General features: G+C 34.8%; 3 protein-coding genes and 1 long non-coding RNA gene across 7 annotated transcripts; 2 read left to right on the top strand and 2 right to left on the bottom strand.

Moving 5' to 3' along the window:
- The first annotated feature begins 2319 nt into the window (after positions 1 to 2319).
- On the top strand, positions 2320 to 9115 carry LOC106627546 (phospholipase A1). The gene is made up of 3 exons (XM_036369319.2): positions 2320 to 2596; positions 4639 to 4888; positions 5024 to 9115. Exons 1-3 carry the CDS (start codon positions 2551 to 2553, stop codon positions 5820 to 5822), a joined length of 1095 nt encoding a protein of 364 aa, XP_036225212.1. The 5' UTR covers positions 2320 to 2550; the 3' UTR covers positions 5823 to 9115.
- On the bottom strand, positions 5835 to 9281 carry Nhe1 (Na[+]/H[+] hydrogen exchanger 1). Its single transcript, XM_014247740.3, has 2 exons — positions 8129 to 9281; positions 5835 to 7967 (listed from the first exon to the last, which is right to left on the bottom strand). Exons 1-2 carry the CDS (start codon positions 8989 to 8991, stop codon positions 6674 to 6676), a joined length of 2157 nt encoding a protein of 718 aa, XP_014103215.1. The 5' UTR covers positions 8992 to 9281; the 3' UTR covers positions 5835 to 6673.
- A 1549-nt stretch (positions 9282 to 10830) lies between these two features.
- Sam-S (S-adenosylmethionine Synthetase) lies at positions 10831 to 20622 on the top strand. 4 transcript variants are annotated; one of them, XM_070107289.1, is made up of 7 exons: positions 10831 to 10926; positions 12229 to 12403; positions 15783 to 15860; positions 16727 to 16849; positions 17985 to 18097; positions 18854 to 19533; positions 19609 to 20622. In XM_070107289.1, the coding sequence occupies exons 2-7, from the start codon at positions 12274 to 12276 to the stop codon at positions 19712 to 19714; spliced, it is 1230 nt and encodes a 409-aa protein (XP_069963390.1). In that variant the 5' UTR covers positions 10831 to 10926; positions 12229 to 12273; the 3' UTR covers positions 19715 to 20622. The 4 variants fall into 4 exon arrangements, with proteins under 4 accessions (XP_069963390.1, XP_014103220.1, XP_069963391.1 ...); XM_014247745.3 differs by lacking the exons at positions 10831 to 10926; positions 17985 to 18097 and adding exons at positions 11485 to 11846; positions 17008 to 17120; XM_014247744.3 differs by lacking the exon at positions 10831 to 10926 and adding an exon at positions 11492 to 11846.
- Positions 11742 to 14102, bottom strand: LOC138856362 (uncharacterized). Its single transcript, XR_011395581.1, has 2 exons — positions 12749 to 14102; positions 11742 to 12686 (listed from the first exon to the last, which is right to left on the bottom strand). It is a non-coding gene; the product is annotated as an uncharacterized lncRNA (long non-coding RNA).
- Positions 20623 to 21005: the final 383 nt, after the last annotated feature.

The raw sequence follows: 21005 nt of genomic DNA, 5'->3' as shown, positions 1-21005 counted from the left end.
AGGACCGAGAAAGGACAAGAAATAAAACATGTGTCGCTGGAAGAAATTAAGGCTGCAGCGAAACAATGAACCCTTTTTTACCATAAAGTGCAATTTAATTATTATTAATGTAGACAATAAATGTGGCATCTCAAAACCACTTCATTCAGACCAGGATCCACCTATATAGAGCCTTGATTCGTTATGTAACCTCAACATTCTTAGTTATGTTTATTTAACATTTTTTTAGTTAAGAGTTATGTAATATTATTTCAAAACCTCTAGAAATTTCAAAGCTTTTCAACTGAGCAAATTATTGAAATATATTTTCTTACAATTTAAAAGCGATTTAATATTCAAGAAAATTTTTATTGAAATAAAATATATAGATTATTAACATTAGCAACTCATGAGCAAAGATAGTAATTTTTTTATAAGTTTTAAACTACATATTCAATCATTTAGCGACCACTGTATGCGTCGAGCAATATATAAACAATATAAACAGAGAATGTTAATAAATTTTATTATTTATATTATTCATTAACATTCTCTGTTTGCGCCTTCTTTATTTATTAACATTCTCTGCTTTAACATTTGAAAAAGCTTTGATTTCGAACTATTCACAATAGGCAGAACTCGATGAATATGCTTTTATTCACAACTACCGTTAATTTCACGAAATTCAAATCGAACCGGAAATTTCGTAAATTGATTCGCGGAGATTGTTTTAAACGCATTTAAGTTCATAATTAAATTGCAAATGTTTAACAGATTAACAAAAATTCTTTAAAAAAACCAGTAAAAAGTATATCTTGTAGCGCACTTTGCGATAACATGTACTAAAAATAAACTGGTCCAACGACTTGAAATTGAGACTCGCTAAGTAATTTGCAGGCAACACGTGCCCTTAACTCATATTTCATATATTTAATGCTCCTCATAAATACTCCAAGGACATCATGCAGCTATTGATGTCTACAGGCAACAACTACACTTAAATGTACATATGTATTTATATACTGATCGCAAGCATGTAATACTGGTGGCTGTAGTGATTTCTGCCGCTGCTCTGTTCCAACATTTGTGAACTCCAAAAAAAGATAGTGAGTTCTAAAGGCAATGCGTGTAATAAGGAAGTCACGCTGTAAATCGGCTCAAACAGCTACATCGACATATATTGTACACATATATATGTGTGTGTATGTACATACATATCTGCAAATGGAAAAGTACACTGGAACTTACCTGCAAAGAAAAGCACAAATATTGTCTTGATATAGAATGCATACTAATGCAGGAGTCATTAATATACCGTGTGTTTTTTAGAGTATTGCAATTTTATTTTAAAATAAAATACAGAAAATTGTGTAAAATATAATAATTTAGTTCGTACATTTGTGGGCTTTGGCCGCCTGTAGTAAACTTTATAACGCTAAAGAGACACCCTTCTACATACAAGTAATATATAATAATTTTCTTTCCTTTAGGGGTTACATGGGTTTCACGGTGAAACTGTGTTTTCAAAGTCGGTTGTCCAGATTTCTCAAGGACTACTCAACCGTTCTCAATGAAATTTTAGACCAATCTTTGAAATTTAATTACAAGGTTTGTCGCCCTGGATTTTTTTTGTTCAATTATAACTTTTTAAAAAACAAAACACGTCGAGAAATTTTCACCAAAATTAGCATTTTTTTTGCAAAAACGTCTGCCAAAAATACTATTTTCACTTTATTTGCTTTTTTCTCATTACAATACCTAGCTAATGGTCTTAGTTCAAACACATATTTTTTTTTCTTGTTACTTTTGATGATCCTGTCAGAAATTCTGCTGTCAACGCGGAAGCACCTTTTATCCTAGGAACTGTCGGAGATGACCGAGTTTTGAATATTTTTCTTTGAAACTTTCACAAAATTAACAAGAAAGTTTGAATAACATATTTCATTTTTTGTATGAAAAAAAAAAAATTGTTGAAAATAGGTCGCTTTTCATACGCCAAAACCCATATAACCTCTTAATGGTTGGCATAAAAAAGAATGCGCAGAAGCTTACGTCGCGCTCTTTGGATTACTTCTAAAGAACACTTTTCTTTGTAAACACGCTACAGCGCTCCCCTTTAGCGTTTGAATACTAGACAAAAAAAGTTGTGTGCTGTTAGTAATCAAGGTGACCAAATTAAAAGATAAGCAAATCAATTACGAATACCTGCTACATACATACATATATATTATATATATAATATATATATATATAATACAGCTTATTGCCGTTCATTGTCGCATCGATAAAAAGCTGATATTAAAAACAATTAAACTTGTTCTTAAATGCAAGTTGTGACGCTTCACTTCTCCTGCGCATCGAGCACACCGGCATCCGAGCAGTGATGGGTTTAATTTAAAATAGTGCCTGCTTATGTTGGCTGTGGTCAGTATCGTGCAGGACATCGTCAGTTGTAAGTGCGTGAGGCGTCTTAACGGGATTGTCGCTGATACACAAGAACTTTAAAAATTACTTAACTTCTAAATAATTAAAGCACGAAGTTAAAGAATTGTATTTTCTTATGTGTTGAAAATGAAATTTCTATTTTTTTACGCGATTTACTTCGCTGGTGTACTCGGTTAGTATGGTGGAAAAAGCAATTGTAATATAAAAACAAATTTTAATTTTTACATGCAGCCAATATGCTCTCAGCATGCGAAGTAATCTTGTAGTGGAAATACAGAAACAAAAAAAAAAAAAAATAAGCGGAAAAAGAGCAGCTGCCCTTTAATTGAGTTAATAATAACTTAAAATAATAAACAATTACTAAAGTACTGGGCACCCGATAGCTTTTAGTAATCAAACTAAACCAAAATATTCAGTTGATATTTATTTTATCAAAAGAAATGATCAATGTGTCCCATCAAGTGAAAGACATACATACATACATATTAAGTGATTTTTTTTTATTCTCTCGAATTATGAGTAGGAATCTTAAATCCAGCATACTCTGTGCATAGTTCCAGACAACTAACGGTTGTTTGTAGCGCCTAAAAATAATCGAGTTAAAAAGTTACGTATATGAAACAGAATTGTTTCAGAATGTTTGTAAGTCCAACTGGCCGTCCGTCCGCCTGTGCACGCATAACTGCAACAAAATTTCAAAAGTTTTAATACAACTTGGCGCATGCGGCTCTTGATAATCTGATTTGTGTTCGTATTGGAAATATGCGAAGGCGAACCATTGCCACGGCCATAAAATGGCGTTAATATATACAACCGAAAGTGCTATAATTCAGTCACCAATTAATATATATTCCTTCATATTGGGAATTGAGTGCATGAGTGGTTTTTTTTTTTTTTTTTTTTTTTGTAAGTTGACAAAACATCGCCAAAAGAAAATGGGCAAAACAGCTTCATACCTTTCCCTAGACTGCGTAAAGCGTATATAATTGCCTCAATCCTTTTGGTTGACCTTACACTATATATAACGGACAAAATATGAGATTATTAGAATCTACATACTTTCGGTTAACTTAATAACGTAAATTCCTAAAATAACTTCCGGTTGGCAGTCTGTGTGTGAGATCGTAAATTTTATCCATAAATAGGAGTTTGTGACATCACAAAGGACTGGCGTTCTTAGCTGTCCAACAGCGTTCATTTGTGACTCTTGTGACAAGGATAGGTAATACATAACCTAAGCGAAAGTATCTACAGATCGACACAACCTACTCACTTAACTCTCTCTATGAACAGCTCGTTTCCTGGGCCTACCGTTAAGTGACTTCGATTGCTTTAGACCTATTGATTTCCCCCAAAACAGGCTCTTGATAATTGTTACAACAACAACAACTGCTCTACTGCTCTAAATTTGTACCTTTTGGTAAAAATTTGTCATTTCCTTTAGCAAAAAGCTGTATTTTAAGGGTTGTGGGCGCCTGGTATATTATTAAAGATATTGCCATTTATACTTTGTCTGTTTAATTTTTCAACCAAATATCTGGCACTATGTCTAAATAATTTTTTTACACGATTACAGTAATGATTACAAATAAAATATCTAATTTTGAGTATACTGTGAATTAAAGCTTCTAGTACTGTGTTGCAGGAAACGAGATTTTTTAGAATCGCCGTTTGTGCCGTAAAAACTTTATTTAAAAAGAAAACATCTTACCGCAAAATTCTCGATGCTTGATTGCGATTTTCTACGAATTTTTAATACCTGTTATTTTTTAATCATTTTACTAACACTAAGAGAAAAAAAAAATTATGCAAAATTTACTATTTAAATTTCAACGGAATTCTTATCTACTAGAAATATTTATAAAAATAAAAATAAAAAATAAAAGTTAGAGCATTACTCCATATCAGTTACGGAAATCGTAGAAGGATGAGCGCTGTTGCCCCCGCGTTAATGATATAACACATTTTTATTATAAATTTTTAAGTAGTCAAGCGTATTATAGAGCTTATGATGCTACGCTGTTAAGTAACCTAACTGTAATAACTGCTGTATTCGAGTGGTTACTGAATGCCTCTGATTATAGTGTTTACACAATTTTCAAATAAACTTATAGATGTAAATATATACTAAAAACTTATATTCTTCCCATATTGCTCTTCGAAATTTCGTTACATGCTTTTCATTGGCATGACTCACTGTTCGACCGCGGCTAGCCCTCGACGAAAACACGCCAACAGCATTTCAAAACCAGTTGGGTTATTGCGAACCATTTACAGTGGAATTTATAGCGGGACTTGTTTCGAAAGAGGCACGTCAAATACTCGATCCAGGATCACGTCCGCGACAAAAACAATTGCGTTATGATTTATTTACACGGCGGAATCCACACAAACGACAAGTACTGTTAACTGGCGACCGAAACCGGCTGTTGGCCTCGAACTTTAACGCCAGTTGGCCGGTCAGGTGAGTTGAATACATGTAAACAATACAAATTCACTGGATAATGAAGCATTTTGTGTTCTTGAAACTTTTGCGCTAATCCTCCGAACTGCAAACATACATATTTACAAATGCGAAACTTGCTTAATTTTTTCTTAGATTATCAATACATGGTTGGAATGGTCAAACCACGACTTGCTCGAATGCCGCCATTAAAGATGCGTACCTCGCAAAGGGCGATTACAACGTGATTTTAGTAGACTGGTCGGATTACTCGTTGGATATAAATTATTTTCGTGTTGTGGTGGAAATTTCCGAAATCGCACACAAGCTCAACGAATTCACACGTTTCGTACACAACCAAACTGCCGTTCCCTACAATGCCATGTATTTAATTGGGCACAGCGCTGGTTGTCACATCGCCGGTATGGCGGGCAAGTTATTGCAACCCGATAAATACGGTGTCATCTACGCGCTAGACTCTTCAGGGCCCGTACATCGCACATTGGACGCAAAATCGCGGCTCGCACCAACAGATGCCGTTTATGTGGAGTCCATACAAACCGATATAGCGTTGTTTGGTTTTCCCGCTGACAACCTGGCACACGCCTCTTTCTATCCCAATTGGGGTTTGGGTCAACCACATTGTCCCAATGTGACCACAATGGAGCCAGACTTCACTTGTGATCATTTCGGCGCTTTATACTACTTCGTGGAGTCTTTGCAGAATCCGTCGGCTTTTGGCGCAATTAAATGTAAGAATTATGATAGCATCGAAAACTCAAAATGTGGCTGCGGCGCACGCTGGTGCCAGGCGACTGCATTCATGGGTGGCGATCCGGCTGTGCCGAAGAAGGGCGTCTTCTACCTCAGCACACGTGCGACAATGCCCTTCGGCTATGGTGCGATGTGTCGAATGAAACGGCCCATTAGACCAACTATAGCACGTATTTCATAAGAATTAGAGAAGTTTGTTAGTGTTTATCACATTTATTTGCTCTTAATTTTCGCTATGGTTGGTCATTTACAATATTTATTTAATGTATTAATATACAATTTTTGGTTTTCGATTCACTTGAGTTGCAAAAAATCACAAAATATATACACATGTTATTGTTAAAAACATTTTTTAATACATTCACTTTTGTATATAATTACATTACTAGTGTTCTTTGGTGAGAACTTTGCGCTTAAAAAAATTAGTGCATGAAAAATAGGCGGCGAATGACACAAATTTGGAACATTCACTTAAATAAGGGCACGTTTTTAAGTTTGAATATGGCTGCATTCAAGCTTAAATGCAATTCAACGTAGAGTTTGGTCATGAACAGGCCTGTTAGCTTGAAGCATTTGTTCATTAAGTTAAAGCAAATAGTTTCGCTAATTGCGACATAAAAATACTTGAAAGTTTATAACTTAAGATTAGTTGAAGTTGGCGTTTAGAAAGCGAAAATTTGTTATGCTTAGCATAGCTCACTCATATCGCACGTTCTTCGCATATAAATATATATTTTTATAAATAAAATCAATAACAGAAATTTAACAAAAAAAAAAAACATTTTGAAACCCGCCACCATTCGTTTGAGCCTTGCAGCACAGCGCGTGCAGAAATAAATGCTATTTAATAAAATGTATAAGAAATAAAATATTTTCACCAGACTCTTAAATTACTAGCTTTATGACTTTGAACTAGACAAAAAAAATCCCAGCTTTCATTTGGCAAATGTGTACGTGTAATATCCTGACTACTACCATACCTATTAACTGCACTAGGCACATATATTCATATGTGCTTTTCCAACTTAGAATTTAGGTGCGAGGCGCACTCAATGTGCTCTGACTCGTGCTCGCCGACATGCCAAGTTCCTCATCCGATTCGTCCGAATCCAGTGGACTGATACGTATCGCTTGATACCATTTGTTGGTCAAATCAGCCATTTGCGATTTGCACTCATGTAGCTCTTGGCTGTTGAAGCGACGCGTAAAGAATGGTATGAAAAATTTGCGATCCATGCGGCCGAATCCACCGACGCGCGTTTGAGCGAATGACACATCTTCTTCCTCAGTCAACTCGGACAGATGCTCTGAATCAATAGCTTGCCCCCATTCACGTGTCTTCGATAATGAAATGGATTTGGAGCGTTTTCGTGAACGCGAGGCGCTTCGTCGTGCTACAGTTACCGAATTCGCATTACGTCCGGAGCGTGAACGACGCTTTTTGCCAGGTTTGAGATATTTTAATAGCGGCATGGTGGATCCACCGAAAAACAGTGTTGTGAAGAGCACAATAATTAGTGTTGTAGTGATGAGTACTCGGCGCGTCTCGTCATTTGGCAGATCCAGATGTAGAGAGAGAGCATATGAAATGGCACCACGTAAACCGGAAAACCACATGATGAACTGCATTTTGTTGGTGATTTTATGCTCACGAAATTTATTAACCAAGAAGGCTAGTGGGAATATGTTACATGCTCGCCCTATTAAGCACAGCACAATCGACCAAATCACAAAGGATAGCTCTACTTGATGCTTGAAAGAGAATATTGCTAAGCCCAGATATGCGAAAACACAGGTTTCAGCAATGAAAGATAGCGTACGCATAGTTTGTTGCATTGTTATTTGTGTGACGGTGGAAAGATTGAAATGCGTGTAGTGAGACATGACTATGCCACAAAATAGTATGGCCATAATTCCACTCAGATGTATGCCCTCCGCTAATACATAGGGCGCATAGGTGAACATCAACATCATAGCAAATTCCAGTGATGGGTGTTTGCGCAGATCAACATGTTTTAATAGCAGAGCCGATATGAGCGCGAAAATGACACCGATGCCGGCAGAAGCGAAGAACATTTCGCAAAATGTTTTAAGCGCTGCAAAGATCTCCTGACCAGTTGTTGCTTGCGTATTTGCAGGTGTGTTAGCCGACTGTGTAATTGAGGTGGTCAGTACAATAGAGATAGCGTCATTCAAAATGCTTTCACCAAACACCAACATGTTTAGTATGGGATCTACGTCCAATGCGTGAAATATAGCAACAGTTGCTACTGGGTCCACCGCTGATATCAACGAACCGAAGGCGAATGATTCGGAGAAGTCCAACCTAAACAATAAATTATTATTTGTTTTGGCTCATTTATTTTAATATATATGTGTGCATGATTCAGTTAATTAAAAATAATTATCACTGATATACCTATACACACATACGGCAACACATATGTATTTCTGTTCATTTAATTCTATTATTCCATAATTACTTACCTATAAGCGACCTCTGCTACACCTAGCAGATAACAGCCAGCTCCTATAACCAGTGCCGAGATTGTTGTGCCAAATATTGCGAATACTAATATAGAACCAATATTTTGGAAAAAGTTGCCTTTATGCAAATTATAACCAGATTCAAATATGATCGGCGGTAGTAGGACCAGAAAGAATCCTGTTGGGGAAAACACTTCTTCTCGCTTCCAACTAGCATTTTCGCCCGACATAACTTTGAGTAAAAGCCCAATGAGTGCTCCCAGAAACACTACAACAATACTTTCTGGTAAATATTGGAATCCCGTCTGTAGCATTGAATGTATCAGCAAAATTCCAAGCATAATAACGCAGATTACGAAGAAAATAGACAAAGAAGAATTGTGTTCTTGTTCCACAGCATGCTGATCTGGTAGTGGTGGATCTGCGGTAGGTGTTGTCACATTTTGCGTAACGTTTGCAGAAGACACTGTTGTAGTAGTTGTCTTGTTTGTTTGAATTTCCTTGGTAGCACTTGTGTTATCTATTAGATCCTTAGTTGCGTTTGCGTTTGGAACATTTAGTTGGTTAGTTGTAGTATTTATTTTCAAAGCATTCTGCACGTCTATAGTGGCTATACTTTGTGCGCCATTGTTACCACCATCATTCTGACCAGATGATGTATTTTGAACAGAGATTGATTCGACTGATTGTATTGTATTATTTACTGAGCTGCTATTGATTACTGATTTCTCGACGACATTGATATCACTTGAGTCTGCAATTACGCTGCATAATAAAACACAAATCGCAAGCGTGAGTATATAAACAATACGTTTTTGCATAGACATTGTCCAAGATTTTTTCGATATCTGCAATTGATTCATACTCTTGCTCCTTCCGTCTTTGCCATCAAATAAATTTAGTTTTATTAATTGAAATAATTTTTGAGAAAATTCGCGTTATTCAAGAAAATTCCACCGTCCACCACTTTTCTGTCACAAAAACAAAGTCAACACGTCACTTCACATTTCCACAATAATCACCTGTGTAGTTCTGTTTGCTTTTCACTATTTGTTTACCAATCGTTCGTCGTTGGACACGACAGTCGATCGTAAATTTATGCTCCAACATTGTTCAATTTATTAATTTAACCGGATTTTTGATTATAACTTATTAAAGAGCCGTAATTTCACTTTAAAATTTATAACAATTCACTTTTCTATTAGATAACTTTTCTAAAACGTCGATAAATTTACGTTTAATTTATCGATTGTTTTATTTGCAAATTCTTTAAATTTTATCACATTTCAATATTATTATGTGATTTTGAAAATAAAAAAATTGTACAAAACTGTAAATAATAATTGGTATATGTTCATTAGTTTTCATCCTTTAAGTTTCTTGCAATAAGTGGCAAATTCCGATTATTGAAGCCCGTTCGTGCGAAGGGAAAGCATCAACAACATAGAAAAAGCAATATGCATTGCAAAATAAAATTAAATTATAATGAACTCATTAAATTATGTGGAAAATGTTTTTTAAAGCGTTTAAGAAAACATCAAAGTGTCCCATTGGCAAAAACGTGCCTAGCATTGACTGATAACACATACAAAACGATTATTTTCATTTAAATTTTAAATGTATTGATACGTGGTTTCAAGATGTTGTATTTCTATTTTGATTAATAGTCTACGTGCATTGATAATAATTAAACGTAACTATGAAAATACGGAATTTAGATTTCTATATTTCTTGATCCCTAATTATAAAAGTCATATGTTTTTCAAAAAAAGTTTTTACCAGTAATCAGAACATCCAATCGCTCACGCTGCTGCTGTCATACATCTATCACAACTTTAAATAACATCCGCACTCACGCTCCTCAAAAGGAAGTTCACAAAGGTGTCACATTTTGAAGATTTCGGAATACATAGTTTGAGATAAGAAATATTTTGGTGTATGATAATACTTCATAATGATATGTTTTTGTTTACTTAAACCGTATATAATTTGCACAATAGACTTAAGAGTGCACATGCGTGATCTTGAATAAGATCTGAAATAAGATCAATAGGCGAAAGCAAAAAATATTTCAATACAGAAATAGGTAAATACGTAAATACAAGGCGCATTAAATTAATAGAAACAAAATCGTATTTGCGAAAATCTTTAAATATAATTGTTCTGGATTTTTTGATACGCAATTACTCATTTCCGGAGATACATAAAATTTCGTTCTACCTAAAAGTTTGTTAATTGACGCATTTCGTTTACTTTTACAGGACAATGACATTGGTAAATTAATCACCAAGCAGTAGTCATTAACAATTTATTATATCCACTAAACAGTAACAGTCCCCAAAGCGAAGAAGGTGAAGTGTATGAATACGACTCGGTGGGTCGTATGTTCGTTTTGCGGCATCAAACAATCTTGTTGTTAAGTAATCGTCGATGAACAGCCAATGTCAAATATTCAAAATACAAAATATGAGGAAGTTTTCTAAAAACCAGCAAATGTTTCCTTTGCCAAGATGACTTTCTATATCAAACCCTAAATATACGAGAATGTTGGCCAAACATCCGCCAAAGTTGTAATGCTTCAGTTTTATTATTAATAAAAACTAAAACCGGGCTTATCACTCTATGATGTACATACACACATTAAAGATCCGTTTGTTAATAAAAAAAAAGTACAATTTTCATTCAAATTCGGAAAGAGCTGATAATTTCTATAAAAATTTATATATAATTATAAGGACGGTATATAAATGATAGGATGATAAGCATAACGCTTCAATCTGTTTTGGAGCTAACTCAGAGTAAGTTGATGTCAAAAGTTTCAAATTATCATACGAATTGATTTTTCGAAAACAATGGAAGAAGAAACTAAAAGTGAAACCTTCTGTATATTTTTAAATTCAAATTACTTGTAATACAAATATCTAAAACTACAAACTTAAATGAAACTTAAGAACGAAAAAGAAAAGAACATTTTAGTTGTGAAGTAGAAGTAACCGGATGTGTGTAAAATTCCAATTTCCATTTGAAAACAATATTCTTTTGTGATATATGAGTATAAGTAGAAATTTGACTGTAGTGGGCTTTTTAATATACTCAATCGAATATTTTAAACATTACAAATTTGTATAATGTAATGGCATGATTTACATATAAATTTTGTATTACTATTTAACAACAAAGTTTTTATTGACAATAGCGTTTTAGGCAATATGGTGTTAATACCAAATATTTGCAACTCTAAAGCGGTATCGGAAAACTCGATTTTAAAATTATCGTCTTTAAGTAGAAAAAGTAAACTTATCATCTTCAAAATACTTTGTTTAGGCAGTTTCTGTATTTTTGCTTTTGCTGGAAGAAAACCAACAAAAGTAACAAACGACGAAAAGCACGAATAAAAACAAAGTAGATGATTAAATGCGGATAGCTATCACCAAGGGAAATTACATATACAACTTTTAACCTCCGCCGGCAAGTCTTGGCAGTCTGCTTCGTAGCCTACAGCAATATTCGGAATAGTAGCGATAACGAACATCGCTGCCGTCTTCACCGCTCCTGCTGTTGATGGTCTGCTTTTTGCTATATAAATTCTGAGAGTAGCAAATAGGTATCGCTCTTTTTCTACCCAACCGTCAAGAAGTGCGGACGTGTTTTCTGCTTCTGGCCGAATTGATCGCAATTTTGTGTTGTAGAATTGTGTGTGTGTGACAACCAACTAAAAGTAAGCAGTCAACTACCTAAAAACAGGCAGTCAAAAATAAAGGTTCAATAGAAAATACGATAAATATAGGAAACAGCCAAGTGATTATACGGAGTGCCAACTTAGTGTAAAATTGAGATTCCTCACGGCGAATTCACGCAAAATACTGTGTTACATAAATAAATACGGAGGGCAGCAGATTGTAATTTGCAAAATTTTTTTTCAAAAGCTTAGTGTTAATTTGATATCGGCATTTCGTACTGGCGCCTACACCGCTGCCAGTTCAACCAACTTCATTCCAATACAAAATCACTACTTCCTTTGCGAAAAATCAATTTGTTTCTACCTGCATTCTAGAATTGCAAAAACAACAAGATTTTCATCATTTGTTAATCTTCAACAGCATTTCCCCTCATACAATCGTAAAAAGTTACTTGGAATCAACAAGATGCCACTATCATCAGCTGCGACAAATGGTCACTCCAATGGCTGCAATGGAAAGACAACCGATTCCTATGACATGGAGGATGGACAGACATTCCTATTTACTTCCGAATCAGTAGGCGAGGGACATCCCGGTAAGTATTATTATATTGAAAATAATTAAATAATTGTGAAATGTTAAGTAAATATGTTTAAGTTGCTTTCTATGTAAGAATGTGCATAATGAGCCGTTTTTGTGTATGCAGTTTCTACCCTCTAACAAAAATTTGACGCTGCACATATGCGATACAGGTAAATGATAAATTCTTCCAAATACTTCGACAGTTTTTGAAATCTAGCGATTCATCTCTTATTGGGCCACTTGATTGCGTCACGAAAAGTAACCATAAATTACGATTCCACGAATGTTTCTGAAAGCTAAAATTACATGTGATATTTCCAAAGATAATTTGCAGTTTTTAATGTTTGTCCTGTCTTACTATTTTTTCTTCTCCGCCGCTCACATGGAGCTCCTACAAAATGGCGGCGTCTCATTCTTCTCTAGATATCGAGTACATGTTCGCTGGTTCAACCGCGCTGTATGTTCTTTAGCATGGTCCTCGGCTATATTACATTACACTATCCCGCGACGACCCTTAGCTTTTGTTTTATTACCTGCGGCATTTCATGAACGGTATGTTCTTGATTGTAATTTTGACGAGCAAAAATGAAACGTGTTTTTTTGTTGTAAAACTATCGGGCATCGAACGTAGTTTGAATTTTGTCATTTGAACTAAAAATATGTATTTGTTTAATGATTTTTATATTTCTTTAGTATAATTCTTGCAGCAGTGAGAGTTTTTGTTTCCCTTGTGTTATGTGTTTCGTATTGCCGAGAACGCGTGTTTTGCGGAGCATACAAACGCAAAATTAACTCCCAAGAATATTCACATTTAGGGTGACCAGGTAGCCGCTTGCTGGTGAATGTCTCTAGTAGATTCTATACAAATATTGTTTTTATAGATGAAAATTGTTGGCAATGGTTCTGACGTCGCCGAGAATATGCATATAAGATTACATATTTTTATCGTTGATATTTGTTTACATCTTCGGCACTTAAATATCCACGTGAATTAACATAGGATTGCATTTCCAACAGCTGGTCATACGAATATATGTATATTGAAAGAAAAACAAAAGCGTGTTTGTGTTATTCATGCGCACCATGTGCTTGGCCAAAGCTCCTATGACTTATGGCTCCCTCTCAGTGCTCTCTGGCATTTCAATATCACCGAGGTGCTCATGCATAAGCATATTTAAACGAAACACTCTCGCTACAGCTTTGCCTACGTTTTGATATATTGCTCATTGAATGCTCCCAAAACCCCCATCGATTGTCTGCTTATTGCGCGCTCATTACAGTTTTTGTTTTATTATTTCTTTTCACCCTTTAGCGTGACTCGTTATAGATTTAGATTATATATTGTATATCGCAATATATTTCAAAGTTTCCTGATTAAATCTGTATGAATTGAAGACCAAGATTTGGAAAACGGCGCCAGCGACCAGCCAAGTCGCCCTGACTTCCGTCTTTTTTTTTTTTAGGAAAATTATACTAAATACATATGTATGTATCTATGCAAAGCTGAGCTTTGCCATTACACAGAAACCACGTGGTTGAAATATTCTCAGTTGGCACACCAATGATTAGCTGATGTAGTTTATTGCGTTCTGTCGTCAGTTGATGATACTTTCCATAGCTCAGCTGTTGATGTATCATTACCTCTAAGCATATACATTTATTTATATTATGTAAACCAGAAGTAGCGGGAAGTAGAGCTGATAAGGCCATAAGTTTTCTCGAACTGATTACAAACTCGATGATCACAAAAATTGAGGTTACCACAACATTTTGCGCTTTAAAGCAACTTTTTTTTATACATATATACATAACAAGTTATTATTCAATAGCTAATCTTAGCAGAGTACAAATACCCTGATAGTACAGTACACTCTATTTGTTATTTAAAATATTCATAATCGAGACTTACGAAGTAGAAACAACCACATTTTACTCTGGAAAATACGTTGTAGATAGGGATTCTCAAAAACTATATTATGACAGCGTAAAAATACAGAAAAAAAATCAAATAGAAACGTAAATTACGACCAAATTAACCAGGATTTTCCCAACAATTGAAATTGATTAAGCTGAATTGTTATTATTTTGTGAGAATTTTGGATTTAAAATGATTTTGTATTAAACTTATTAACGCAAAGTTGCTTATTACTGTGAATCATTGTCCCTAAACATATAATATTTCACGGCGCCGCAATAAAATCTCCGTAAATCGATACTTTATAAATATATACGATAAATTTGTATATGCAATTTAATATTGTCCGCATTGTGTAATACAATAATTTTTTCTATTGCTTTATTAAAAACTTAAAATGTCTGGCGCTGAAAAATTGCAAACTCTGTTATAAATATTAATGTGTAAAGTTTTGATAAATTTTGCTGAATAATATTTTTTAGATATTTAATTTATAAGTAGTTATGTATGAGCGTCATACTATACGGCGACGGTTTCAAATCACACACTTGTGCCGCTTCGACGCTGCACGCGCCCAATTTGATACGCGAGCATATACTCCACGTTTCGAGCAGGATCGCACGACTCTGCACTCTGTGTGCACATACGTACGTACATATACTAATGTATATATTTTCTTTATGTCGCTTTTGTGTACGAGTATATCTATTCACATCTTCAATTTATGCTGCATAGACACTTTGGCATTGAATTTCGCTGACCGAACGTTTAATTATATTTTGGCTAAATTTTATTTTCCTTGGTCATTTTCTCTGTTTTTTGTGTGTGCATAGTATATGTAACCATGCGATTAAAATGCGCGTGTGTTCGAATACCGACGTCATTAATTTTGAGCGCTATACACATGCTTACACCATAATTTATGTGTAAATATTGTCGTAAAAACAACTTAGAGGCGATTTTATTTTTTTTATTGTTTTAAAATTGTTCTTTTCAAACCCAGATCAGAGTTAGCAACAAATAATGCAAATGCATTAATTAGTTTGCGATCTATAATTATAGCGGAATTAGTTTAATTTTGCAAAAATGTTACCTTTGTTCTCCTTTAAAAGCTATTTATTCATAAACAGAGCGCCCACGCTTTTGCTTCTAGAACAGCATCAAAATGATTAATATATATTGAAGAACAACCAACTGTCCAGCGCAATTTTTTTTTTTGTTATACTTAAGTAAAATACCTACATATGTGTGTTTTTACTAAGAGTTATTATTTAATTTCGCTGTATGTTTTAATTTATGTGTGCCTTTGCACTAAATTAGGATTTCCTACTATTTGATGTTTATCCTAACCTACATACGTTTGTATATAAATATTCTGCATAGTTACATATGTACTTTATAAAGTACCTACAGAGAAATGTCACACACTGCATACACATATATTCACTATTTCCACTGTTCTATTTTCTATTTTTAGATAAAATGTGCGATCAAATCAGTGACGCTATTTTGGATGCACACTTGTCGCAGGATCCTAACGCAAAAGTGGCTTGTGGTAATGTATTCGTATTTTATACTTTACAACTTATTTATGAGCATTTTTTTAAGTCACAATGTTATGACAAATTTCAGGATTTCCTTGTACTAAAGCAACTTCAGCTGACATTAAATTAAAATTAAAAATAAAAATTTTAAATTTCGATTCATCACTCCCTGATACCGTATAAATGCTGCTAGTCTTTCGGGTCTGCAGACACTAACCAAAATTAATTTCACTGCTTTGGCCTTTTTACTGACCCACGCATTCATTTGTTATTATGAGCTAGTAAAAAAATAAAGAAGTGAAACCTGCGCGGCTGACTGAGTTGTAGGAGAGCTTGTAGTAGGATAATTGTATTGCTAAATAAATAAAGCAGCACAAATAGCTATGCGAGAAGCACTAACAGTCCATGATCATCCGAGTCAGAATTATATGCAATGTTTCCAGCGGTGTTCCCTTCGTCACCCGTTAAGCTATAGCTCTTTTTGTGGTGACGCAAAGTCAACGCGTGCGCAAAAGTCTCGTCATCTCAACACGAAAATAAACATAATGGCCGCAAACTTATTTTAACACATAGTTTATATGTATAGCGTTGCTACATATCTACAGCTATAATTAATTTTTGTGCTTTGTTGATTTGTATGCAATATGAAGCGCGTTGTAAATAGAGTTGTAAAAAGCCAAGAACTCGCTCAAAAATTGCAATTTGTTTTGGGTTTGAAATTTTATTACACGACACGAAGACAATTCATAAATATTTACGTTATCAATGTGAAACCCAAGTACTCGAATGCAAATAACGACTTTATTTATATATTGTATATTTAGACTTGAGTTTGAACACAATCTGATTTATGCTTATTTGCCTTTGAATTTTGCAGAAACCGTTGCCAAGACCGGCATGATTTTGCTGTGCGGAGAAATTACATCGCAGGCCGTGATCGACTATCAAAAGGTCGTGCGTGACACAGTCAAACACATTGGCTACGACGACTCATCGAAAGGTAAGTTATCGTTTGAGTTATAGACACTGCGCAAATTTTCAGTACAAAAACAAAAAACAAAAAAAAAAAAATACACGCATACGCGTTATATACTGGTTAAACATCCACTTGGACCCAATTATATTAAACGAAATTCCATTCATTGTAAAATTCTCAAGGTTTCGATTGGAAAACATGTAATTTACTTGTTGCAATCGAGCAACAATCACCCGATATTGCCAACGGTGTACATGTCGATCGCGACGAAGAAGACTTAGGCGCTGGTGACCAGGTATTGGAATTTAACTAAATTTCTTACAAAAAACGGAGTTTGTTTTGTTGTTGTTTAACTGGCTGGCCTATCATACATACTGCTCATAATTTCAATTGACCAAATAGAAGAAAGAGAAATTTAAACGATAGCCAAAATAATGTTGTGCAAAGTGAAATTTGCGTCAAAGAATAATGCATGTCAAAAAGACTAAAAATATTTAGAATAACTGGAGGTTAAATTAAACAGCAAGTGCTAAAGCACAGTGTGCGCTGTGACGTTGCCACAGTGTCCACAGGGCTGCAACAAATCCGCTCATGGTTTCTCACTCATTCTAAAATGAAATGAAAAAGCGCATGCTTAGTATTCGGGGTCTACATTCATTTCACGAACTTTCAAAGCGTTCTGCTTTGAGCTGGGTTAATGTTGTGTTGTCCAACTCGCCGGAAATATCCATACATACAATTATTTAACTTATTATTACTTATCTCTTACGAATTTATCTCTATAACTGTATATATAGTAATTGAGGAAAATGCTATCATCAGGCGCAGATTTCAATTAAATAAATGACGCCCACTAACAGTGCATATACAAATTAAGAATTGTCTGTGAAAAAAAAACGGTTAAAACTAATTGCGTAGTTAATAAAATGTTTGAATAACTAAAATGATACGAAACCTGCTCATCCTTTTAAAAAAGACCTCAAGTGCCCCATTTATGCATTGAAATCTCTACCTGATTTGATTGCATACCTAAGAAATCGTTAAAAACAAAAATATAAAAACAACAAATTCTATTTTGTGTGCATTTCTCTTTTTTCGTTTCAAAAATATCGTTATTTTATGCAAAATCAAAAAATTAACCCGTTAAATGAAAATCAAGGCTTTGACTATAAAACGTGCAACGTTTTGTTAGCATTGGACCAACAGTCGCCGGAAATCGCAGCTGGAGTGCATATAAATCGTGCCGATGAAGAAATCGGTGCCGGAGACCAGGTGTGAACGTGTTTTCGAATAATCTCAATGCGTTTCTGTTGCTTATCCTTTATTTTTTTCTTATGTACTTTAACAAATGTAATTGAACGTGTTTGGTTTTTTCGCATAAATTTTTATTCGTATTTTTTTGCTAAAAGTAAAATATTTAAATCGTAGAGCATTATTATTTTATTGCGACGTCATCAGCATATTCGCGCGCAAAACACATACACATTCACAGACAAAGATAATCTAGTACATTTGAAGCACGATTTACATATGTATGAAGTAGTTTTTTTTTGCATAAAATTTTCCAAGAAACATTTGTATTGAAACTCTATGATATTCATGCATTTTAACGTGCTTCGCATACACACATACTATTGGCATTTGTGCACGGACTCGGTGTTTGTATTTTATTTTGTAGCATCGTAAATTTCGCAAACCATTTACAAGTTGTAGATTAATGCTAATTCGTAATTTTATACCGAAATTCAATCAATCAATTAAAGCAAAATTCGTTGTATTGGGCCAAATTTTACTCACTCAATAAAAATTTTGAATCTCCGACTTCTTATAAAGCTGCTTAGTTCATTTTCACATATACTCATTATGCTTTGTACTTATTGTTGCTTACTTAGTTGCACTTCTACTAACACTATAACTGTTTATGTTGCCTTTGTTAACTACCATCTTTACGCTTTCTGCTTTTTGCATGTTTTTTATTTGCTAATACTTCAAGCATTTGTATTTATGGAGAAATGTAAATTTTTGCAGGGTATCATGTTTGGCTATGCCACCGATGAGACCGAGGAATGCATGCCCTTAACTGTGGTGTTGGCACACAAATTGAATGAGAAATTGGCCGAGCTTCGTCGTTCGGGCGAGTTCAGTTGGGCGCGTCCCGATTCAAAGACACAGGTCACTTGCGAGTATCTCTTCAACCAGGGTGCCGCTGTGCCGAAGCGTGTGCACACCATTGTCGTCTCCATGCAGCATTCGGAGAAGATCGCTTTGGAGGATTTGCGCAAAGAAGTCATGAATAAGGTCATCAAAGAAGTCATTCCAGCCAAATATTTCGATGAGAACACAATTGTGCATATAAATCCGTGCGGACTTTTCGTAATTGGCGGACCGATGGGTGATGCCGGTTTGACCGGACGCAAAATTATCGTCGACACTTATGGTGGTTGGGGCGCACATGGCGGTGGTGCCTTTTCGGGCAAAGATTTTACAAAAGTAGACAGATCGGCTGCATATGCTGCGCGTTGGGTAGCCAAATCGCTGGTAAAAGCGGGACTTTGCAGACGTTGCTTGGTGCAAGTTTCGTATGCTATCGGTTTGGCAGAGCCACTTTCAATTACCGTCTTCGATTATGGCACCTCTCACAAGTCACAAAAAGAATTGCTCGATATTGTTAAGCGTAATTTCGATTTGCGACCGGGCATGATTGTCAAGTAAGTTTGCACGGCATTGTTTGATAATATTGTGTGTGATATTCATGAATATCGTTTTGTATTTACAATCAATAGAGACTTGAAACTCAGACAGCCAATCTACCAGCGCACAAGCACTTATGGACACTTTGGACGTGACGGTTTCACGTGGGAACAGGCAAAGCCGCTGCAGATCAATTGACTAGACGCCGGTGCTGATCAGCTAACACAGCCACCGTGTGCTAAAAAGTGTAAAGTTGCGTAATTATTAGTTGTTAATTTAATTATTTTCATTTTAATTGGCTTTTTCCTTCTCTCATGTGTGTGCGCATGAGAGAAATCAATTGCAAATAATTACAAAAGAGGAAAATGTGAAGGCAATTTAGCTAAAAGTGTATGCAAATCACCAAAACAAGCGTGATTTTGCGTGATTTTGCGTTCCTCTTAACTATTAATTAATATAATTTAGTTTTAGCTGTCTAAAATTAACCGGAATATGAAACGAAATATCCCAATTCAAGTTCTCTTCACACGTGTCAACCGTTTTAATGTAATTTGTTTATCAACATTTTTGTAATCGATGTTAGTAAAATGTTATTTTCAATTTGTGTGATGTAAAATGATGTGGCGCGTCTGTGAGAGTTTCTATAGTATACCAGTATATGTTGTCAATCCTACGTAATTTGTAGTACGCGTAACCCAAAAAAAAAATTGTTCGAAATTTTGAAAAAAATAATGATAAATTAATACATATATACAAATTGCAATAATGTAACGCTACTTATTTTTAAACAGAAGCAAAAGCAAAAGCTCTATCAAATAAATCGTATTTATTAAAATTTAATAATCATAATAAAACTTCAATATACCAATGTGAAACAATTTTATTGCCTCTGTATGCTAAACGTAAGTGCCACGAATGCAAACGTCAAAGCAAGAAGCTATACATTATATAAAAAATAAGACATTATGAACATAACCACAAATACATTGAAGCATTCAATTATTTTCACCATATGTAAATGTAATACAGAGATGAAAAAAGTAATTTAAATAAATATCAGATCAAACAATAAAATTTCGTACGAATGTGTACAACAAAAGGAATAATTCGTATTTTTAATTACAATAACGCATCATACGAAACGAAACCGGGTTTAGCTGTGTTAGTATTCCTCAATATTATTTGTGGAATCTTTTGTGGCGTTACAACAACAACAAGCCAATTGAATAAATATTTGGTTTGAATGTTTTGAAGCACACCGAAGGCGTAAAGGGCGCCACTTATCAGCAAATTTTGCTAATTTGGAAAACAAATATGGTGTAGTTTATGGTATAAACAAATGATAACGCGTGATTTACGCAGATATTTACCTCTATCAAATATTCGTTGTTGTTATTGTTGTTGTACCGGCAGAATTCTGCCGAGTTGACAGTCCTTGGCCGGAATAAATCCGGGACCGTTCCGGTACGTAGACCCGACTGTTGTGGGA

Source organism: Bactrocera oleae, chromosome 3 (genome assembly GCF_042242935.1).
Source record: "Bactrocera oleae isolate idBacOlea1 chromosome 3, idBacOlea1, whole genome shotgun sequence".
Taxonomy (NCBI): Eukaryota; Metazoa; Arthropoda; class Insecta; order Diptera; family Tephritidae; genus Bactrocera; species Bactrocera oleae.
This window is presented reverse-complemented; position numbering and strand designations above follow the sequence as displayed.